The following is a 25273-nucleotide window of genomic DNA, read 5'->3' as shown; positions in this document are numbered from 1 at the left end:
ATCATGAATATGGTGTCCGGTGACGGGAGAGTAATTTTGGCCTGGGCATTAGAGACTGACTTCCGGGGTTTCTTACTGGTGGCTTCCTACCCAAGGCTTCTCCAGGGAGAGCAGGGAGATCAGGGGAACTCCTGACGTACAGTTTTGAGGCTGGATTGGCCGCTGGCCCCACTATAACTCTGCTATTTTTGACTGCAAGTATCCGCTCAGCTCCACGTGAAGTAGTATGAGAACCTTTCTGGAGGAAGGGCTTTTGATATCCTGAAAAGATCCTAGGCCCTAGTGGTGCTACTGAATCCCTAGTCCCCCACCCCCAATCTCAGCTGCCCAGTGAGCACTCCTATTGTAGACTTAAGAGCTTCAATTTCTAAGTGTAATTCAGAAATAATTTTGAGGGCCTCCTTTTTTAGGGAGGTTGTCTCAAAAACTATGGAGTGGCTCCCCACCTACCCTCTTGCTTCTCTGCATCGGTAGTGCCTTCCATCGGAGTTATTAAGGGTGAGAATCTGTTGCTGCATGGCGTCTCTGGGGGGCATTGGTCTGGGGGCGAGTTACTAGATGCAATTAGCAATTCTTTAATAGCTGGGGCTGGCTGCTCGGGGGTTTGGCTATATGTACTTTCTATCCTGAACATAATTGGAATACATCTATTTGCTGAGGGGCTTCCACAGGGCATAAGGATCTTTGGATTAGTGTCAGGGTCAGGTATTTGTGGATCTAAAACTTCTTCACGTTCAAACAAGTCGTCGATACGGTTCAGTACGCAGTCCACCCCCTGCGTGCCTCTGGGTTTTCCTTTATTTTTTTCATTGCCTTTGTAGGCCACCCCTACCCCTCCCCATCCACTGATTTGCTTTTTCCCATGCTTTGTATTTTGAGTACAGAATATAGAGTAAAAGGGAATATAAGAAGGGAGTCCAATTCTCACTTAAGTGCTGGATTATGCTTCCAACAGTTCAACACTCAACGCCTTAGCGCACACACTACCTTAGTGAGTGAGAGTAGTCCTTAGAGGGGTGCCCCAGCCCAGCCTCTTCCGGGCTAAAGCAGGCGCAAACTGGCCCACCCTTGGTCCAGGCACACAGGCACCGCGGGGGGAGAGGCTGTGCTAAGAGTGCAATCGTTAAGCATCCCCCCCCATGACACCAGCGGAAATTAGTGAGCAGCAGGCGTACCCTGGGACTAACTGTCCCACCAGTGTGTTTGCGAGGGGGAGATAAGCAAGGTTGTTGACCCCCATGCCGAGTGACCCCTACTGTAGGGGGAAAGGCTGGACTAAGAGCGCGATCGCCACGCCTCTCCTGTGGTGCCAGTGGCAACCAGTTACCAACAGGTGCACCCTGGGACTAGAGGTCCTACCAGGGGGTTTGTGAGGGGGTGAAACTCAAGGTTTGAAAAACCGGGGTTTAACCCAGCGGCGTCAGGGGCACGCCTAAGATCTTCGAGTTCACCTGTCTTGGTATACAGAGACACAGAATACTATTGGATGGCATCAGAGACCAAGTTTATTAGCTGCAGCTAGTAACAATGATCCTAGAAATACATCACAGTGTAAATTCTCAGGAGACTGCTCATTTTACTAAGGCGAGACGCCTCCTTTTATACCCAATATTCACATTATAAATGTACACCCACTGCACAAAATTCTAGCCAATAAGGTACATTTTCAAACAAAGTATCACATAACAAAAACTCAATTTACAGTGTCCCAACCCAAAAGTTAATTATTAGGAATGTCCCAAATTCAATCTCCACAAAACGGACAAACCTATAATTGAAAGCATAACCCATGTAATGAAAACATAAAAAAAGAAACAGTAACAGATGCTGAACAAGATAAGGCATGTGCAATGAAACTAAAAGTTAACAATGTCCTGAACATTGATTGGCAATCTCAGACTTAGATCGATCAGGGAAATTGGCTTTGCGAGGTCAGTTTCAGGTGAAGAGCTCAGTTTCTTACAGTTCATTTCAGAGGCAAAGAAACCTAGTTAATGTATACATGAACTAAGAAGGCCAGGCCACTTTGTTCGCCAGGCTACCTTCACAGGCTTACGTGAGGGCAAACCAAAATGGTGGCACAGAACAAAATGGAGTCAGACTCGAGAATTAAAAAACCTCAGACCCTCCTTTTGCCATTACGTAGGCAATAACCTAAGACTCGTGTTAATCTGAATCTAAGTCTATATTGATATTCATTAGGTCATCAAGGTGTTGCTGTAGCATCATCTTATTATTCTCGACTTCTCTCGGGACAGGTCTCCGAACACACATAGTAGCACAAAGACTACAAATGGTGGGACCACACTGGATGCAAAGACAAGAGAAAAGGATGGTTAAAACCATACCAAGGAATGTCAGTCTTCCATCCCCATTTGGACAGCAGTCCCCAAAACCATCCCGTCAATGACCAGTCTCCTTCGTCTACATGGATAGACTCAGAGATTTTATACAACCTAGAGATGGCTTGGTACACTGTAGGGGCAATATCTGGTATGTAAACACAGCAACTGGATCCAATCAATTTACATACTCCTCCTCGATCTGCAAGTATGATGTCTAATACCATACGGTTCTGCAAAGTCATAAGGCGGTCCGCTTGAAGCTCAGCTGTAACATTACTAAGAGCACCTGCTGTCTCATTAATAGTAGCTTCAACAACGCGGACAAGCTGTCGAATATGCCTACTATTGATCATAGGACCCCAAAAGGGCAGGAAGCCCTTGAAGAAATCTCCTACTTCGTGTGCTGCAGTATCTTCCTGATTGAAGACACCTCTACCATATCTCGTTCTATGATAGTCTGAAGCAGTAGTGTATGTAGGGGGAAGCAGAAACGCCACATAACATGTTCCTGAAAAATCAGGTGGCAACCATGTGTAGGCTCTGTCATGACAAACAAAATATGTGCCTTTAGCTGGCACAAACGGTGGAGAAGTCCGAGATGAATAGACATAGGTTTGAGCACACACACCCTTACCTTGCTGAGCTTTCGGATTCCGACCATTACCTTGCAAACAAAAATGGCCTCGGTGGGGTACAATCCAAATAGGGGGAGACCTTTTTTGTCTCTCCTTCTCTGTCAAGCTGGTACTATATCCAGTCACGTTCCAACCAATGTAAGCCTGCACCTCATCCTTCGGGATAGCATTATATGCATCAATATCTCGAATCATAGCGACTATTCCCCTTATCAAGGCACTATTGCTCGAGTTATCTTTAAGGGAACGTAAGGGGCGTACCTCATTTGCATAGATAAACATGGTCTGAAAAGCCCACACAGACCCATTAACACCTTCGCTGCTAATGGAATTCCCCTCCTGTGCTGCCCCTCATTGAAATGGGTGTGGTCGTGACGGAACCATTCCATCATCAGCACAGCCCAACCGTGACTGATGACGGAATGGTTCCGTCACAAGCATCGAAGGGGTTAAAAGAAAAAGGCAAAATCAAATATGGCATACCTTTATCTGTCGTATGAGGCATAAGACCACAAACCCAACAATTAGTGGTATTTACTACTAACTGATGCTGATGCAACAACTGTATGAACGAGTTGTTGACAAATTCTGACCTCCTTGTCTGTTCATGTTCAGGCAACGTATAAAGCTGGTGCAAAGAAACAGTAGTGGAAGAAAGCATAGGTTGGGAGGTGGGTGCAGATGTCTGTTGGGTAGCATATACAGTCCAACCCACACAAGCTAACGTGATACTTAAAAACATCAAAATGCACAATATTATAAAACATTTGCGATGTATCAATGTACAAAATCTTGTCTTAAGATCTATTCTCTCAACATCTCTTTCAGTTACAACAGACTCCATCCTCTAATGTGCTGCTCGCAGCAATTTTCCTTCTTCACTTAAGTGTGCGTCCAGGCGTCCTAGATGTCCCTAGAACCGCAGACCTTTCGTCAATACGCGGGCCACCCCTTAAGTCTTATACCGCGACCCTGCAGCTGAACCCGGATGGTGATTCGCAAAAGAAAAATAGTCTCTTGTCTGAAAGAGTGTAATTCACAAAAAAAATCAGATTTTATTTGTCCTTTTTAGACCTTAAGTTGTAGCGTTCTTCACCAGGCACAGGTTGATCCTGAAAGAGTGTCTCTGGGTGCGTAGTATCAAGTCTCAAACAGGGCGGCACAGCTTCTTGCAAGACTTCATCATCCGACTGAGTCCATTCCAGATGTGCATCGCTAAAAGGTACAAATCTTGGAACCCTTTCACTCTCTGAGTCGGCAACACCTTCCCGGACCCACTTATCGTACGGTAAGGGCAAAGGTATCTTCCTGCAATGGGTACCATGTACCCAGTTTTTCTTGCCGAACACCTTAATAGCAGTCCGAGTTGATAACAGGACTTGGTATGGACCGGTCCATCTTGGTTCCAAGTTCTTTGACCTCTGGAAATTCCTGGTTAGAATCCAGTCGCCAGGTTTAATCGTGTGGCCTGCGTCTACAGAAACTGAAGGCAAAGTGTCATGACCTGTTGGTGAAGAACACGCAATTTAGCAGTCAAATCATGTAAGTAGTCAACCAACATAGGGTACTCGACATCACTGTACTTCTTAGCCCTCGGCACACCTCAGACATTCGCCGGACGTCCAAAAACAATCTCGTATGGGCTAAGTCCCATGCGAGAATGTACTGTTGTTCCCGCGGACAAAAGTGCCAATGGTAAGGCATCGGGCCATGTAAGACCAGAGCTGGCTTGCACCTTGGCCAACTTCAGCTTCAGAGTGCCATTAAAGCACTCGACCAGGCCTGCTGACTGGGGGTGATTTTCAGCATGAAATTTCTGTTTAATACCCAGACACGCACATACTTTCTTCATAATCTGACCCACAAATTCACTTCCATTATCACTCCATACCATCCTCGGCAAGCCATATCTGGGAAAGAGTTCTTTGAGCAAAACCTTGGCTGTAGACAAGGCAGTATTATCCTTTAGGGGGTAGGCCTCTATCCATCTGGAAAAGGCACAAACAACCACAAGGACATACTTCAAGTTATTGCATCTTTCCATATGAATGTAATCTATCTGCAGCACCTCGAATGGATACGTTGGAGGAGCAAAATGACCCGCTGGAGTTGGGGTTCCCTTTCCAGGATTATGCATCAAGCAAATCATGCAGTGTTTAACCTAATTTTTAGCACACTTAGGAATTCCACCATTCTGCCATACCGGAGCCAACAACTTACATATCCCTTTTGAACTAATGTGAGCCAACCCATGAGCCATAGTAACCACCAGAAGCACATATGCATCCGGCAACAACCATCGCTGGTGCTCTGACAACTCAACCCAACAGCCTGTTGAATCCAACATTCCCGTACTCTCTCTCCACATACTCAATTCTTTCTCAGTAGCTTCTGCCTGAATCATCTTCACACTTTCTGTTGTATCTTCACACATTCCTCCTTTCACAACCCATCTGGCGGGACCTGCAACATACATCCGACTCGTCACATCTTTCGCCGTTTCTCTCGCATTCCCTCGACCCACATTATCCGTAACCTTCTTATGCGCACTACACTTCACTATCGCAATTCGGGTCGGCAAAGTAAGTTATTCAAGAAGTTCACTCACTAATTGCCCAGCTGAATTTTCGTACCATGGGAAGTAAGAAATCCTCTCTCTTTCCACAAGCGACCAAAACTGTGAGCCACGCCAAATGCGTATTGGCTATCCGTATAAACATTCACTATCTTTCCTTTTGACAACACACACACTCTAGTCAATGCTATCAACTCCGCTGCTTACGCTGAATTCTGTGCAATACGTGCTGTTTCAACAATTGTGTGCAAAGTTGTGACAGCATATGCTGCAGTCGTCTCTCCATTCGGAAGCTTAAAGCACGAACCATCTACCCATAGGGTACCATCAGGATTCGAAAGAGGAGTGTCTTTCAGATCAACTCTACCCTTCGTTTCCTCCTCTGTCCGGAGAAAACAGTCATGCTGTTCCAGAGCATCTATCTCTACAAAAATCGGCAACAATGTAGCTGGATTCAATGTGTTGCACCGCTTGATGTGCACATGGCTAGCCAAAAGCGTCAACTCATAACCTGAAAAACACGCACTGGTAAGATGTTGAGTCTCCGTTCTATTCAATAGGGTATCCACTGCATGTGGGACCATCACAATCAATGTATTATCGAATACCAAACCAGCAGACTGTCGGATAGAAACAGCCGCTGCCGCTGTAGCTCTTAAACAACTCGGCAAAGCCCTAGCTACCGGATCTAAAGTAGCTGAAAAATACGCACATGGGCGCTGCTTGTCTCCATATTGTTGCGTCAATACTGACCGCACAACCTTCTCTCTCGTGTACATAAAGTGTAAAAGGTTTACTGTAGTCGGGGGTACCCAACAACGGAGCAGAACACAATGCATCACGCAATTCAGAAAAACTCTTCTGACATTCGTCAGACCAAGGAAGAGGGTGTGGTGTGTCCTTAAGAGTAAGTGTCAACAAAGGTTTCGCTAGCAAAGAAAAATTCAGAATCCACTGTCTACAATACGAGGTGATACCTAAGAAGGCACACACCTCTCTCTATGTGCATGGCACAGTCATTTGGGCAATCGCTTGAATACGCTCTGGGGGTCAATCGTCTTCCCTCCTTCGACAAGAGATGACATAAGTAGGTCACTTCTTGGCGACAATACTGCAACTTCGAAGGTGACACTTTATGATGAAGGTCAGACAGGTGTCGCAACAAAGAAAGAGTAACTTCTTTACAAATCTCTTCATCATCAGCAGCAACCACCAGATCATCAACATACTGGCTAAGAGTAGCACCAGAAGGCAATGCAAGAGTTTCAAGCTGAGTTTTCAAAGCCTGACTATAAATGGAGGGACTCTCACAGTAACCGTGAGGAGCGCGCTTAAACCGGAAACGGCGGCCTCCTAAAGAGAAGCCAAAAATATCCCTACTTTCCTCAGCAATCAGAATACTGAAGAAAGCGTTCTTCAGATCGATAACAGAAAACCAAGCAGCTGAGGCTGGGATCATAGTCAATAAAGCAGTAATGTCCGGGACAACAGGAAACTGTGGCACGACAATCTTATTTAGCTGTTGAAGGTCGATCACAAACCGATACACAGGTGGCTGAGAAGAGTCAGTACGCTTAAGGACAGGCAGAACAGGACTGTTACACACATTACCTCTCGTTTCTTCAACCACACCTTTCTCAACCAAATCATAGATAATCGCTAAAAGAGCTCTTTCGCCATCACTTGAAATTTTGTACTGAGGAATGCGAGGTAATTTAGCATTCGACTTAAGGGTAACAACGTAGGGAGGAATCTGCAAGAGACCAACATCATTGGGACCTGTAGCTCAAAGTGTATCAGGGAGCGAACGCAGTTCCAGTGGAAGGCGATCCTTAGACAGATACATCGGGAAAGCCACTTTCTTACCCACCGTAAGATGTACTCCCGAAGGAGAACAATGTAATGTTGCATGCAATCTTTTCTACAAGTCCAAACCCAACAGATTTTCGCCACAGCCAGTCGTTAGAATAAGGGGATCCTCCAATTCACAGGGACCAATAGAAAGGGGCAAAGGACAAGAAATCGGGTTACAAACTGGGGCGCCAGAAAATCCTAATGAAACATTGCTCAAGCCAGACAAAGGTGCACCAGGGAGTTTAGAGTGCATGATAGAACTCTTTGCTGCACCAGTATCCAAAAGAAAAGGTTCTGCCACACCTTATGTAATCACTTCAACATAAGGTCCACTCTGGTCTACTGGAATTGACACTACTCCCTCCCTTTGTCCATGGCTGTCCTAACTATCATTAAAACCAGCACTCTCACTTCCAACATAATAATCATCAGTGTAGTACTGAGCGGACAGGACGGTCTGAACATTCTGTTGGTCAAAATAATTCATAGAATTCTGAGGGGAAAAGGAATGTTCATTCTGGGGAAACGTACCACGTCCCCTACCCCTAGGTACTTGTTGGAAACCCGCACGACCTCTCAGACCAGACATACCATTCGCACGCTGTAGCAAGATCGGGAAACTATTCTTGAAGTGACCTTCTTCTTTACAATAAGCACACTGATTAGAGCCTAGTGGGAGTCGTGAAGCAAAAGACTCAGACTTCTGCAACAGTTTCTGAAACTGTGGGGGTTGCTGAAACTGGGAAGGTTGCTGAAACTGACGCTGATTAGGTCGAGGCGGATAAGCCTGCTGCAGAAGAACCTTCGTTTTTAATTCTCTAGTCTTCTTCTCTACTTTATCCTTCTCATCTTTATCTCTATTCTCATAGTATTGTGCAGTAGCCAATATCTGGGCCGAAGAAGAAACAGCCCATGAACTCTCAGAGTCTTTTAACTTATTAGAAAGTTCAGGAAGTAAATTAAAAACAAACTTATCTACAAACAACTTCTGACCACCTTCTGTACTCATATCCTGACCACTATGATCAATGAATGTTTTCTCAAACCTAGTGAAGAAATCAGACACACTCTCGTCTTTCTTTTGTTTGCACGCTGCTAACTTGTCCCAATTCACCCGCAGAGGAGGCATCATAGTTTTAATTAAATTAATAATCCTACCAGGTAGTTCTGCAACTAAGGGTTCAGGTTTGGTACCTCCTACCTGCCGACCATCTGCAGCAGTAATATTAACCCTCGTATCTCCTAACTATGGTGCGTGATCCTCATGACGGATCTTCGCCCACAAGGGTTGAGGAACTACATTACCCATCAACATATCTATGTCAGCTAAATTCATAACACACGCATCAACTGTCTGAGACAACTCCTTGTAATAACCAGCAGGATTTTTACGGGGGTCAGGCAAGGTCTGCTTAAGAGGCAGGACCTCCGCTCTCTTCCAAGGGACATGCACCCATACTCGCTGAAAATGAGCCGGTGCAGCCGCAATACCATGAGCGGCATCAGCCACAACTGCCTCTCTCCATACAGGGGGAACCTCTCTCATAGGATACTGCTTCACTTTTCTCTTAACAGAAGGGTCAGGTTCGAACAATGACTGAGGTGGAAGTCTAGACCTAAAAGTGAGTAGTGTCTCTACCGCTTCCTCAACATCGGAACCCACTATCGTCCCTTTAGCAAATTCAGACTGAACATTAAGCAATTCCAGTGGAATTGAACCCAACTCATTATCTTCCCACTCCTGACGAAGGAAGGTACAAATGACATCAAAAACATACCTTTGTTTTGGTGCCTCCCACTGTAGGAAGATATCCATAATCACTTGTGGACTGTACTTGGAGGTATTCGAAACCCATCTACGAGCAAGGAGATCTAACACTGCCCACCTCTTCGGGACCAGGGAGCTGACTACGTCTCTGCTTACTTTCAGAAACAGGGGTCATATTCAGTGACCCAAAGAAAGGAGACAAAAGACTAGTGACAGTCTCAGTCATTCGTTGCCGAGCAGAAGGAGAAGAAGTTGACATGAGGACAGGAGACAAAGTGTTTTGAGGCGACAGAGACGTAGGGACATAAATAAGAGAAGTCGAAGATAAAGGAGAGTAAGGCAAAGGAGTTTGAGGCAAGACTGGTGGCAAGGCTGGTGACCCTGGAGGGGGCTGCGCCAGGGGAGGAAAAACCACCTGTGAAGCAACGGTGGCTCAACAACAACAGGGGGTTGAACGACAACAAGGGGTGCAACAACTGGAGGTAACGGAGGTGCAGTAGCACCCTGCACATAAGGGGGTGGTAATCTCAGTAAATGTGACATCAAAGGATCCTTTTCAGGGTCTTCGGTCACATTTGAAAGGCGGGGTGGCAAAGCTGGGTAACATTTGTCAATGGCCATGCAATGTTGTCTATCTGACACTTCAATCGCACGATCTTCTTCATCTTCCTTGGACTGCCTAGCAGCTTGCATTACCGATATATTCCTTTCCTTCCTATCTCTCTTAGCTTGCTTAATTTCTCGCTGTTTGGCTTCCTTACGCCAAAGGCGGAAAGAGTCAAACATCGCCAGCCGGGCTTTCTTCTTAAATAGCGCAACTTCTAGGTTATCTAAAACATCTGATTCAAAACTACCATGTTGGGGCCATCCTAAAACACCATATTTCCTTGTATAACGGACCCATACTTCATCAAAGGTAATGAGACCTACACCATGCTTCGAATAGAGCTCATAAGTTGGAGTGCCAACCAGAGGTATCGGACACGAGTCCTCGAACCGGAAATCCCTATTACGACTACAACAAAACCATTTCCTAAATTTGCTAAAACCAGGCATCTTTTAGCTCACTAGTCTTGCTTCAAACTTCAAGGGGTTATCAAAAATGATACACTCAGAAATATACAAACCCCTCGGCTTCGACTATTGCAATGGCCGAATCAAAACCAAGAAACAAAACAAAGTTGTGGGAGCGACCCACTTATACTTAACCAAAATGTCTGTCACGCCACCAGAAGACCATCTAACGTCTCGCCTTACAAATCATCACAAGAGGGTCCAAGACAGGGCGACAGTCAGGACAGAAGTCCTACGCAGCCGTCGGAAAGGGGAAGCCTCGCAGAAAAAAACCTTCGGTCCACGTCGACATGCAGGGGTCAATGAAGTGGCGGCCGTCCTCCAGAATTTCCTCTCGGGGCTCCTCACAATCTTCGGGCTTGGACCAGTACCGCTGAAGTGGCCCTTCTATGAACTTGGTGGCACTGGTTAGTTCAGGCCGCCACTGATACTAAAATCTATCTTTTGCACTCCAATCTTCCCCAATCTAAAACAATCTGCCCCAGTCCAATCCATCCCACTCTAGTCTGCCCCACTCTAATCAAAAATAGTCTGCCCCACTCCAGTCTGCCCTATTCCAATCTGCCCCTCTCTGATCCACCTAACTCTAATTTGCCCCACTTCTATCCAAAACAATTTGCCCACTCCAATCCAAAATAGTCGGTCCCACTAAACTCCATCCCACTCTAATCTTCCCCAGTCAAATCCAAAGCAATCTGCCCCACTCCAAGCCAAAACAATCTGTCCCCTTCAATCTACCTCTGTCCAATCCAAAACAATTTGCCCACTCTAATCCAAAGCAATCTGCCCCTCTCCAATCCAAAACAATCTGCCCCACTGAATTCAAAATATTCTACTCTACTCCAATCCAGAACAATTTGCCCCACTCCAATCCATCCCACTCCAGCCTGCGCCAATCCAATCTGCCCCACTTCAATCCTCCAGTCTGCTTCACTTCTGTCTGCCCCACTCTAATCCAAAACAATCCATCCCACTCCAAGCTGCCTCACTCCAGTCTGTCCCACTCCTATTTGCCCCACTATGATCTGCACCAAAACAACCCGCCCCACTCTAATCCACTCCGCTCCAATTCAAAATAATCTTCCCACTGCAATCTGTCCCACTCTAATCCAAAACAAGTGGCCCAACTCCAATCTGTTCCACTCCATTCTTCCTCAGTCCAATCCCAAATAATCTGCCCCACTCCAATTCAAAATGATCTGCCCTACTCCAGTCTGCTTTACTCCAATTTGCGCCACTTTAATGTTTCCCCACTCTAGTCTACTCCACTCTAATATGCCCCACTTCAATCCAAGAAAACATTGTTTGTGGTGACATTTCACCCCAAACCCAGTCGCACAGCTCAATAGTCCACATTCAACTCTTCTCCCTATCTTGTACTCAATTTTACTCCATGTACTCTTTGTTTTAATCCTCTTTTCCACGTATGTCCCATTTAAGCCACACGTAGGGGTGTCATACAATTTTCAAAGGTTCCTCATGTTCAAGGTGTGCCCATCCAGACCTCTAGCAAGAACACGTATAGACGCATAATTAATCCAATGCAGTTTTTATTTAAACCCAATGCATTTCGGGCTTTGTGCGCCCTTCTTCAAGGGTAACCACAAATTACAAAAAGCATACACCATTTCTCCATTAACCTTCGTTAAACATCTGTAATCATCTAGATTAAGCATGTGATACTAAATTAACACAAATACCCTATCATCATTATGTTTAATATCGTATTTATCCAAATCAGAACCCGCATAAACTTCTTTTAGGGAAGCCCCACATGTCTTTCCCAAAACATCTGGCAGAATCTGGTTAGGTCCCCCTTCACCTCCTTGATACTCTATATCGCCCCTCTGGTAACTCGCTATCAAACTTCACACTACCAACACAACATTTCGCAAAACAAGCCATTCATCCTCACAAACTGTCCACATTACTTTCACTCACAACCACCTTTCCCCTTCCTTTAACCTCAATCATACTCCCGTTGGGTTGTTTGGTTAGAGTCATTTTTCTCTACAGCTTCCTGTCGCCCAGGATTGCACCTCCTTCTTATTTCCCTCCTTTCCCTCACCTCATCACAGAAGGAGGGAAATAAGAAGGAGGTGCTCCTGTCACTGGAAGAACACCTCTTGAGTGAAACACATGCAGCGCAAGGATTCTGAACCTGCTTTATGTACACAGCACACCAGTCTACAATAATCCTCCCCTTCCTTAACAAGCCCAAACCAACTCAACATTCAGCCTGGATGAAAACTGAACCATACAACACCCAACTTGCACAACTCTACTCTAAACCCTCACCCGAAATATCACTGATGAACATCAAATTAAAAGGAACAAGACCTTGAATCTCTGTGCGACCAGATAAGGCTAGCTCGCCCAGCATCTGTGAGTGGAGGATCAGGAGGCAGGGTCACAATATTTCTTAGTGAATCATACTCACCCCATCTCTCCAAGAGATTTTCACGTCATAGCAGAGCAACTAGTTCCCACTGTGCATCTTACTGCTCGGTGTCTATCCAAGATATTTACTATTTCTTTGAGAAAAAGATTGGAACCGATATTAAGCAGAAAGGGATTGCTTAGCACCTCAATCCGCTCCAAGAAATGACATCGGAGTTGCACATCAAACTCCTAGTTTCATTTTGAAAGGTCACAGCTGGCAAGGTCCAACTCTAAAAACCAATTTGTCTGGTTCCCCTAGTGACCCTGGATCTACCGCATATTATGACAGTGCAGTCTTTTTCTCTTAAAAATGATGAGATGATGTACCTACTCAGCACCTGCCTTAACATAACTATTTCACGCAGCAAATTTTTTTGTCATTTTTTACATGGGCATAATAACCTCTGTAAGCACTATACTAATCCTGACTTGTTAGAACTCACGAGAAAAAGACATTTTCAGAACTATCAAGTACTGGAAGCCCCAGCACGTCTTGATATCAAATGTATCCTAAAGTTATCTCATGTCACTGTAAATACTCTATGGCTATTGAATGTACCTACCTCATATCACTATGATTCGTAATGCCTCAAATTGTAAAGCGCTCTGATATCCTTCTGGATAAAGTTCGCGCTATTTCAAACTTTATAAATAAAATAAATAAAAAATCCTGGGCGACGAGAAGCTGTAGAGAAAAATGAATGGAACGGGAGTATGAATGGGATGAAAGAGGGCGAAAGGTGGTTGTGAGTGAAAGTAATGTGGACAGTTTGTGAGGATGAATGACTTGTTTTGGGAAATGTTGTGATGGTAGTGTGAAGTTGGATGGCGAGTTACCAGGGGGGAGATATAGAGTACCAAGGAGGGGAAGGGGGACGTAACCAGATTATGCCAGATGCTTTGGGAAAGACATGTGGAGCTTCCCTAAAAGAAGTTTATACGGGTGCCGATTTGGGTAAATATGATATTAAACATAATGATGATCGGGTATTTGTGTTAAGTTAGTATTACATGGTTAATCTGGATGATTATAAATGTATAACGAAGGTTAATGGAGAAATGGTGTATGTCTTTTTTCATTTGTAGTTACCCCTGAAGAATGGCCTACGAAGCCCGAAATGCATTGGGTTTAAATAAACACTGCTTTGGATGAATTTTGCATATGTACGTGTTCTTGATAGAGGTCCGGATGGGCCACCTTGAACATGAGAAACCTTTGAAAATTGCATGACACTCTACGTGTAGCTTAAATGGGACATACATGGAAACGAGGATTAAAACAAAGAATACATGGAGTAAAATGGAGTACAAGATATGGAGAAGAGTTGAATATGGACTATTGAGCTGTGCAACTGGGTTTGGGGTAAAATGTCACCCCAAACAATGTTTTCTTATATCTATGTGGCACCAGGGCAAGGCATAAACCTAGTGAGCATGTACCTTTGGATGAGAATCAAGGACAAATATGGATAAATTAAGAATTGACCAGGTATGGATCCCAACATTGATGATGTATACCACTTCAATCCAAAACAATCTGCCCAGCCCTAATCCGCCCAACTCCAATCTGCCCCACTCCGACCCAAACCAATCTACCCACTCCAATCCAAAATAATGCGTCTCACTCCAGTCAATTCCACTCCAATCTTTGCCCCTCTAATCCGCCCACACCAATCTGCCCAATTCCCATCCAAAACAGACTGCCCGCTGCTCTAACCTGCCCCACTCTAATCTGCCCTGCTCCAATCCATGCATTCTAATCTGTCCCACTCCAATCTGCCCCCCTCCAATCCAAAATAAACTGCCCCACTTCTACCTGTCCTATTCAAATCCAAAGCAATCCGCCCCACTCCAATCCAAAACAATCTGCCCCACTCCAATCCAAAACAATTTGCTCCACTTGAATTTGCCCTATTCCAATCCAAAACAGCATCCAATATTCCCCACTCCAATCCAAAACAATCTGCCCTACATTAATCCAAAACAATCTGCTCACTCCAATCTGCCGCACTCTAATCCAAAACGATCGGAGCCACTCTAATTTATCCCACTCCAATTGTCCCGACTCAATCCAAAACAATCTGCCCCACTCCAATCTGAAAAAATCTACCCCACTCCAGTCTGTACTACTCCAATCCAAAGGAATCTACCTCATTCCAATCTGCCACACTACAATCCGAAATAATTAGCCCCATTCCAATCCAAAATAATCTGCCCTCCTCCAATCCACCCCACCCCAAGCCAATCCACCTCACCCAATTCAATCCAGCCCGCTTCCTCCCCAATTTGCACCACTCTAATTCAATACACCCCACTGCAAAAGAATCTGCTTGAATCCAGTCTGCCCCACTCCAATCCAAAACAATCTGACCCACTCAATCCAAAACAATTTGCCCCACTCCAATCAATTCACCCCACTCCAATCCATCCACTCCACTCTAATCAACCTGCTCCAATCCAGTCCACCCCAGTCTAGCCAAATCCAATCTACCCTAACCCAGTTTACCCTACCCCAATCCAATCCACCTCAATCCAATCCACCTCATCCGATCTAATCCACCTCACTCAATCCAATCCACCTCACTCCAATCCAGTCCAACCCACTGCAATTCAATCTACACCACTCCACTCCACTCCAGTCCCCCCTCCCCATTTTGATCCACCCCATCCAGTGCACCCCACTCAAATCCACCCCACTCCACTGCAGTCCAATCCACCCCACTCCACTTCAGTCCACTTCACGCCTATCCAACCCATTGCAGTCTAACCCACATTCCAATTCAATCCACCCCACTGTACTGCAGTCAAATCCACCCCACTCCAATCTAATCCATCCCTTCATTCCAGAACAATCCACACAACTTCACTCAAATTCCCCTCACTGCAACCACCCTACTCTTATCCAATCCAATTCACCCCACCCACAACAAACCAATGTAATCCACCCCACTCCAGTCCACTATAATGCAATCCATCTCACCCCATTTCAATCCACCTACTCTAATCCAATCCACCCTATCCAGCCCACCCACTCCAGGCCACCTAACTTCACTCAATCTAAAAACCCCACCATCTCAATCCAGTCCAGCCCATTCTACCCTATTCCACTCCACTCTGCATCATCCCACTCTACGCCACTCCACTCCACTCCACTCTACGCCACTCCACTCTACGTTACTCCACTCTACGCCACTCCACTCTACTACACTGCACTCTACGACACTGCACTCTGAAATTGCACTTTACGACACACTCTGCCACTGAACTCTTCTTCCCTCTACTCAACTCTTTACCACTCTATTCTCCCCACTGCACTCAAGGACAATCCACATCATTAACTTTTAGACATGCAGAACAGCAGCCACACTGGTGTAAAATATGGCAAAAACATACTGCCAATAGCTCTTATATAGACGAGACCTATTGACTTTGCCAATGCTTGTTTTAGTGTTCATGACCGTGTAGACCTCTTTAGGAGCGCAAAATGCGGGCATGAGAGGCAAGATGGCGGCCGGAGGGAAGGCTGTGGGAGCAGCTCGGTCCCTGCTCCGGGTACGGAAGGAGAAAGAAATGTAAAGCAGCTTACCCAGCTGTTAAGCCACGCACTTTTGGGATAGTATCTGGCTTTCTGACACATGGACATATCACCAACTCGAGGAATCGCTGCGGTGTGACACGGGGCTGCTGCTCTTTCATGCTGCGTGTTGCGGGGCAATCCGTTTGATGGTATCCCGGCTGGTGCTTTTCCGACTGCTGGGAGCCCTGGTGTGGCGGCTCCCGATTCTCTCGGTGCAAGCCTATTGGCAAGAGGCTCGGGCGCGGAGGTCCTGGAGGAGCTGTTCGGAGCAATATGCCCCCGAAACTGAAATTGAATACGCAAAGCGGGAGAAAGAAGGCGAACCTTGCTCAGCGTGAAGGAATGGAAAACGGTGAAAATGGCGAAGATGGCAAACCGGGAGAACCTTGGAAAGGAGTGCAAGCAAGGGATCACTCTACCGCAGGTACGAGCAGGAAGAAGGGGTTTGAGCATTTAGTGAAGGCGAGTGCAGCTGTAAGAGTTTCCAAACAGGAAAATCAAACTCTCCCGGAGCTATTTCAAAAGCATGTTTCGAAGAATATGCAATTACAGCCTCAGCCACAGCCACAGCCATTAAGTAGCAAAAATGTAGCGCAGGTTGGATACAAAGAAATTGGTTCTGTCTCCCCCTTCTAGTGCCTCTGTATCAACGGTTTCTGAGGTGATAAAGGTACCCCCGGATAGCTTGCAAAAAGAGAAAGGAATTTCTGGAGAGGTATTAACAGAGGGCATTGTGGGAGATGGAGTCTCTGACCATATTGAGAATGTCTCTATGGACGGCATTACTGGTAGCATTACTGGTAGCCTGGATAATCTTGTTTCAGTAATAGATTCTCTGGCTTTAACTGAGGCTGCTCCCATACAGGATTTGACCGGATCTCAAGATATCCTAGATAACTTTTACTCACTGTCTGACCATTCTTCAGATGAAAGTGAGAATATAAGCAAAGATTGGGCTGATTACCCAGAAGATGGCAGCAGCAGTGTGGAGGATGAGGGCGGATTGAATATTGTCTCACCAAGATCAGTAGCAACTACAGTTAAGAGGCTAAAAACTAGGAAACTGTTACCAGGTAATTCTAAGAACAACCCTCTTGATGCAGGTGAGGCATCTCCTGAGACTACTATGCCGGGACCCTCTACCGATGAAAATCTCGAGCTTGATGGGGGGTCAAATACAGGGGGACAGTGTCCTGATCAAGAAATTACGCTGTCAATGATTTACCACACTATGATGGAGCACAGATCCGAGATTAAGGCGGAGAATACTCGTACTCAGGCAACGTGTTGGAAAGTACAGAATGCCGTACGGCGGGTGATTAAGATATGTTCTGATACAGCGCTTAGAGTGACTGAAGCGGAGTTAGGAATTTCAACGCTAGAGGATGAGGTGGCAGCTCAAGCTTTCCGAGTTGGAAAATCAGGCTCGAAGGAATAATTTACGGATTTTAGGAGTCCCTGAATCAAAAGAAGAGACAGACGTTCGAAAATTTGTTTGCGAACTTTTTGCAGAAGCATTTCCCGAACTGACTTTGTGGGATTTGACAACTGAGATACAAAGGGCACACAGGTTTCCATTTACTATTAAAAAAGAAAGGCAAGGGGAGGAAGAACACCCTAGAGCTATTTTGGTGCGATTTGGTAATTTTTTGGTGCAAGAAGCTGTTTTTTGGGTTAGCTAGACCAGATAGAAAAAGGGAGGCAAAAGGGTGTAATTTTTTGTTCGCACTGATTTTTGCCAGGCTACAGTTTCAAAACGTTGGCATTTGCGTCAGCTCATCCCAGGGTTTCAAGAAAAGGGGGCTACGGTTTATTTTCAAAATCCGGCCAAGCTAAAAATCATTGTAAATGGTCAAACGAAGTTCTTTTTTTCCGAAATAGAAGCAAAAGAGGATTTGTTGTCCATATAATGTTGGAAGATTGGTCAGTCTGCAGCCGGTAATGCTATAAAGATCCCCCTCTTCTTTTTTTCCCCTTTTGTTTGGGGTGGGGTAAGCAATATGCTTTAAGGTAATGATCAGTTTGGTTAAAAGAATAATATTGTTCTCCTTCCTGACCTAGGAAAAGGGCCGGGGCGGCACTCCATATTTTCAGTCCTTGTGCCTCATATGGTGAGTTGGGAGGGTTGGTTGGGGGTGGGGGTTGGGGGAAGGGGTGAGCTGGGAGGGAATGGTGAAGGTGGAGGGGGGTGTTGGTGGGGGGGTGAAAATTCAGCAACAGCCAAGCTCTTTTTTTTAAATTGTTTTGGTCATCCATGGATTGTATGGTGGGAAGAAAAACTAATAAACGAAGTTGTGATGTATGCTCAGACCCTGTATGCAAAAGACGTTTGCTTTTGGTTTTTTTTAGATAAAAATGGATAGGAAATTAAGGATATGTACATTCAATATTTGTGGGCTCAATGATAGAAAGAAGAGAGATGTATTGGCTAAGTTTGTTCAGTTATCCCGAATTGACATATTATGTTTGCAAGAAACACACATTGCATGGGCAAAACGAGGATTGTTGCAAAATTTAGGATTAGATTTAGTGATATGTCCAAAACAAACAGGGATTAAGAGAGGGGTGGCTATATTGATTAGACGGGGTTAGTGACATGTATAAAGAGCTCGGCCGATAAATAAGGGCTGTGGGCCATAGCAGAATGTGAGTTTAATCAGAAAAGATTTACGTTCTGTACACTTTATGGGCCGAATTTGGATGATGCTGAGCTCTTGAATTTTTTAGATTCTGAATTGGCTCAATGGCCCCAACCAGCGATTATGTGCGGGGATTTGAATATTCATTTGGAGGCGAGTTTTGATATTAGGGTGAATAAGGGGTATTCTGGAAGGAAACACCAGACTTTTAGGGCATTGCGGGATCTAATAATAGAACATGGGCTTAAGGATGTGTGGAATTTGCTCTATGCAGGCGACCCCGGGTATACTTTTTTTTCGGCCCCACATAGAAAATTTGTTCGCTTAGATTATTTTTTTGTTTCACAACAATTGGTAGGCAAACTTAATTTACAAATTCTCCCTAAGATTGTATTTGATCATAACCCTTTAATATTGGAAATAACTCTTGGTTTAAACTCAACTGTGACGACGTGATCATAGTCTTTTGAAAGGAATCTTCTATTGGATGATGACTATTTTAAACACATGGTTAAAATAATACAGGAATTTTTCGAATTTAACAAAAAAACAGCACCGAATGAGATAGTCTGGGACGCTTTTAAGGCGATAGTTAGAGGAGAAACCATTAGTTATTCTAATATGCGATGTAAGAGAAGGCTGGACAAACATAAAAGCAATTCGGATTTAGTTATGGCAGCAGAACACAACCTTGCCAATACGATTAGACTAGAACAGGATATTAATACAGCACAGAGAGATTGAACTATTAAAAGAGCAATAGTATATTCTAATATTGCAGATCAAATTGTGCTCAAATATAATCAACTTAAGGAACTAGCCTATGAATTTAGTGAAAGTACGGGGAGAATTCTAGCAAAAAGACTTAGGCAGAAAATAGTCCTCAATGATATTGAGAAGATCGTTGATGTAAACGGGACCTTACAGGAAACCAAAGACGGGGTTTTGGGTGCCTTCCACAATTTTTATCAAGATCTATATACGGCTCCAACTGGAGGAATGAATGGGGGGAGTGCCGCTGCTGAATATTTGAGCAATATAGAAACTGTTAGACTCACTGAAACTGAAAGAGAAATGTTATCCGCACCTATAACTTGGGATGAAATTGAGAAAGCTCTATTAGGTTTGTTGCCTGGCAAAGCTATGGGCCCGGATAACATTCCACTCGAATTGTACCGTACTTTCAGGAGCATGTTGAAAAAATAATTTTTGGAAGTGTGTCAGCAAGCTTTTTTGGGCAGTCCACCATCCTCATGATCCGAAGCCATTATTGTCATCTTTAAAAAAAAAAAGGGAAGATGGAAACAGAGATGGGGTCTTACAGACCAATCTCACTTTTGAATGCAGACAATAAGGTATTCTCTAAAGTACTAGCCAATAGACTGAATAATATTAAGTGTAACTTAGTCTTAAAAAGACAACATGGTTTTATTTCTACACGTGATACTACAGACCATGTCAAAAGAATGATCACTCTTCTTGATTGGGCGCAAGCTACTAATTCTCCTGATGCCATTGCCCTATTAGACGCAGAAAAAGAGTTTGACAGGGTTTCCTGGAACTTTTTATGGGAAACTTTAGTTTGGAAGGGTTTTTCAGGGGAATTTATTAAAGCGATTCAAGCACTATACATTAATCCGAAGGCGGCAATCCGTATTGCTGGGAACCTATCGAAAAACATAATAACACTGGGGACGCGGCAAGGATGTTCTTGTTCCCCCCTGTTATTTGCGTTATACATCGAACCTTTTTTATGTAAATTAGAAAGAGAGGTAGGAATTATCCCAGTTCAGATACATCGAGTAGAGTATAAAGTGTTTGCTTACGCGGACGATATTGCTATTGCAACCTCTAACATTGAAACCTCTTTACCAAATATAGTAGAAGCTGCCAAAGAATTTGGGGGGTACTCGGGGTACAAATTAAACATCGCTAAAACCCAGCTAATTCACTCAGATGCTGGACGCCCAAAGGATATAAGTTTCACCGCGGAAGCTTTATATTTGGGTATAAAAAATTCGGCAAAAATAGAGGAAATAGTGCGGCTAAATTCAGAACCTATATTAAGTTCGGCTAATAAAACCCTGGAAAGCCTGAATTATTTACACTTATTGTTGTATGGGCGGAGTAATGTTTAAAAAATGTTAATTTTTCCGAAATTTTTATATTTATTTCGCGCAAACCCTCTCCTCTTCTCTACATCTTTTTTCACTAGGGTAGATAGAATGTGCTCCAGGTTTCTCTGGAGCTATCGTAGATCTAAGAGAGCGATAAAATGGTGCATATTACCCAAGGAGAGGGGGGGTTGGGGGATTCCTAGTTTCCGCTTATATTATTGGGCGGCACTATTAAAACATATGGGTGTCTTGATTTTTCATAACGCTATAATAGACGAAGCGGTTAGCCCATCAATTTATGAAATGGTATTGGGTAAAGAGGCTAAGCAATGTCTTGTCCGGGATATTGAGCCCAGTTACTACAAAAAGACGAAATTTAAAATTTTGTGGGCTGTTTTTGAAATATGGAGAAAAGCAAAAGCTATATTAGGTCTGAGCATAAATCTGAATTATTATACGCCTTTTAATAGATGTTCGTTATTACCGGAGATTTTTAGGGATCAGGTGATGACCAGGTGGTATCTAGCTGGGATACATATATTAGGCGATTTATTTCAGGGTGACCAGATAGCTTCCTTTCTTTTTCTTCAGCAGAAATATATTTTACCCAGGACAGAATTTTTCAAATATCTCCAACTACAAGGTTTTCTGGATTCTAGAAGGGTACAAAATCAAATACTGACTGATAAAGTTGGTATTATTGAAGCAATTAGAAAGAGAGTTAAATTTGGTCCAATTTATCAATTTTTGGTTACTAAGTTAGAGGATGATTTGGACGTTTGGTAGGAGAAGTGGCAGAGAAAACTCGTAATTGAGAGAATAGATCTGATTAGAATAATTGATTTATCACGGAAGGTATAATTTAATGGTTCCTTAAAAAGCCAACATTTTATGTCTTTATTTGATCTATACTACACACCGGCGAAATTAGCCAAATGGAAATCTGTAAAAGGGGATAAATGTAATTGATGCGGTCGCCTCACCGCAGATGCTGCTCATATGTTTTTCTTGTGTCCCAAACTGAGCCAACTTATCACTGATGTGGAATATTTTCTGAATGTCAGTTTGGGGATTCAGGTTCAGCTATCAGCGGAACTGATCATTATGGGCCTCGAGTCAAATCCAGTTAGAAATAGGACCGCAGCAGAGGAGAAATTTCTATTTATTTGTATGTCAATTTTTCGTTTGTGTGTAACAACCCAATGGATTGATGTTGAACCACCAGTTTTTAATAACTGGCAATCTAGATCACTATCTATTTTTTATTTAGAGACTGCTGTTTATAAATCAAAATGAATTAGGAAAAAGTTATTTGGGTAAAAGCTTTGGTCCCCTTTGGCTAATTGGTTATGAATTAATGTATTTTGAATTTCTGCTCTATTTGAAATTATGAAATTAAGTTGGAATGTATTATGTAAATGAAGAGACATGGCTGTTTTGCTGACGAAAATCAATAAAATAAAAAAAAATTAAAAAGGAGTGCAACATGCATATTAGTTAAAACGAAAGTTAACATGCCCCTGTGTTTTTCTTTCGCTATTTAATGTTGAACTATTTATACTGTTGCTTCAACATGCTAAAAGTTAACTTTTGTAAATGTTTTCACCTGCCGATCTTGCCGGCTTCCTTTGTAACCATTGTAAGGTTTTGTGTTTGCAGGTTTCTGTTGACGCTTTGGAAACCCAACATTCTGAGTCGTCCTTCAGTGTGACTGGTAATCAGCATGTTTCGGTGGATCAGAAAGAGGAAAAACATTCTCTCGGCAGCCAGCAACACCGGAGAAAGACGTATTGCTTCCCAACGTCGTGAAACTGACAGCTATATCTGAACTTTTCTGCGTCTAACCCTCATGCCATTGAGGAATATAGCAATGCGATGGATATAACCAGTATTTTTTTTATACAGAAACCTAAATCGCTATTTTTTTAAAACCTTCTCAGCCAAGACGACCTCAGCTGAGGTGGTAAATAGTTCTATGTGAGAGATGGGTGAAAAGAAGGCAAAGCAGCCTGCAGCGAGTTGATGGTTTTTCTCTCTCCGAGGGCAGTCTATTTTCTCATGTTCCGAATTCCTTATGAAAGATTGGGAGTTTACAGTGGGAGGTGAGTTGCGATCATCTTGGCAGAACACCAGGAAGCAGCCAGCATAGTAATTAAGTGACACAACCATTTGTTGTTTTTTCTCTTTCATAAAGCCAACTAGCACAGCCTGGCACTCGCGTCAAGAAGAGAACAGAAGCAGCTCTTCATAGTTGAAACTGGAACATTCAGTTTTTGAACCTGAAGAATTTTTACGAGATATAATTTTTTTAACCTTAAATAACATACTGGATTTTTATTTTAATGCGGACCCCCGTTGCGTAACCTGTTTTCTAAACATTTAGAAGAACGTGGATTTGCTGTGCGAGTAGTTTCTTTTTTGTCATTTTGCTTGCATGCTCTTGCAACAGTTGCATTTTTTTTACCTGCAACAGGTATATCATATGAATAAGGAGGGACATCTAATTGGCAGCTCGCGGGAGTTTTGTGGATGAAATTACGTCTATCCTTCTTGAAGCTGGTAGCAATGAAGTCCTGTAGCCTCCTCTTAGATAATAGCAGACGAGGGTTCAGCTTTTTTTTCAAATACCATGGATTTGCCAGCGTCGTTTCGTTCATTGTTTTTATTTAGCAAAACAGCCCCTACCACATCATCACCTAAGCTTCTTTGACGCCTGTTTAAATAAATATTTGAGCAGTGATTTCTACAACTCCAGAGACATTCTTCCTAACATTTCTTTTATTTGGTAGAGAGTGGGTTTCTTCTGGAGAAAGGATTTTTTTCAAAGTAGAAGCAGTTTTTATCTGGATTAAAAGAGGAACTCCTCATTTGTTTGCGACTGGATGCAGAGATGTCCTGGAAGAGAACTTACTTTGCTGTGGGGAGAGGAGGCGTGCATGGGATGTTCACACCACGCAATTCCACTTCTATTGCACCCAGCAAAGGCCTCAGCAATGAACCTGGACAGAACAGCTGCTTCCTGAACAGTGCACTACAGGTAAAGCTGCTTATCTTGGTACAATTGATATTTTTTTCTTGGGATTGTTTAAAAAATCTTACAGATCTGCTGTTGGTTGCACACTTTCAGAAAAGGTTTCTTCATCTCAACCAGCTCCTTGAGTTGTTTCCATTGTTTTAGTTGGATAACGTCTTTCAGTGGTTTCATCATATTAGAAGACTCTGATTCTCCTATTCTTCGTAGTGTGCCTAGTGAGCTAGGTATTCAAAGACTCACAATACAATAGTTTTCAGGCTCTGTGCATGATAGTTCTGATTTACAATGGCTACTTTTATTGGTAGTTGTATAGTGCGTACCGACATCTGGAGGGGAGAAAAAAAGACCAGAAAGATGTAACTGATAGGGACTACTGTAACGGGCAGCATTTCAGGCCCCCTTAGTTTAACTGTTGAACGTTTTCAATTTAGTGTGCACCTCCTCATTATAGAGAGTCTGCAAATTACCTTGGAATATCGCAAACAATGTATGTTTTATGATTGGGCTTATTGCCATGCAGTTGACCACAGCTATATTCAGCCAGCCACAAAGTCGTTGCACTAACCACGTACTTCAAGGTCATTTTGTTCGGTGGGGGAGCTTTTGCTCTACCATTGGGAAGAATTCCATACTCCTCTTTAATGCTAACTGTGAGAATTGCTTGAAATGCATGTAATTAAAATTCTCAGCCTGTAGGTGCAGTGGGGAGAATAACCTGCCTGCAGCAAAGCAGAAACACTACTCTCTTCATAAGCAGTAGGAGAGACTGGGTGGCACTAGATACTTTTCACTGTATGCTCGTTGCACACACAAGACTTGTTCTTATATTTTGTTTGTTAGAGATTTAAATGTGTTTCTGCCCTCCATTGAAAGTAAGGGGCTGTCCTGGATTCTACATCCTAGAAGAGTCTTGTAGCAAGAATGTTTCATGCCAGTTTATTTCCTGCTTGCCGAAACTGTGTCAGTGTTACCCGGGCAAATATACAGATATAGTTTTGCGTGGCAGTGAAAAGCCGTTGGTTGCAGTAAGACACTGGCGAGCCTGTTTCTTAGTGTTTTTTTAAGATCTCAGAATTATGCTGAGAGATTTAGGAGATTTGCCAATGTTTGCAAACTAACGAGTATTCCAGTTTTTCAGGGTAATTGGGCAAGGTAATAATGGTTCTTGAGTGAGTTTTTGGTGAAGTTTCTTAAAATAGTCTTCCAAACAAAA

General features: G+C 43.6%; 1 protein-coding gene across 2 annotated transcripts in view; it reads left to right on the top strand.

Annotated features, from left to right (window-relative positions):
• Positions 1–25273, top strand: part of USP54 (ubiquitin specific peptidase 54) — a 1809222-nt gene that overhangs the window by 42179 nt on the left and 1741770 nt on the right. For both annotated transcript variants that reach the window (XM_086922134.1, XM_086922133.1), the window contains exon 2: positions 22686–24063. In XM_086922134.1, the coding sequence (XP_086778260.1) occupies positions 23917–24063 (147 nt within the window). In that variant the 5' untranslated portion in view covers positions 22686–23916. The remainder of the gene's footprint in view (positions 1–22685; positions 24064–25273) is intronic.

This window comes from Lissotriton vulgaris, chromosome 5 (genome assembly GCF_964263255.1).
Source record: "Lissotriton vulgaris chromosome 5, aLisVul1.2, whole genome shotgun sequence".
NCBI classification, from domain to species: Eukaryota; Metazoa; Chordata; class Amphibia; order Caudata; family Salamandridae; genus Lissotriton; species Lissotriton vulgaris.
Note: the sequence above shows the minus strand (reverse complement) of the source record. Positions and strands in the feature narration are given on the sequence as shown.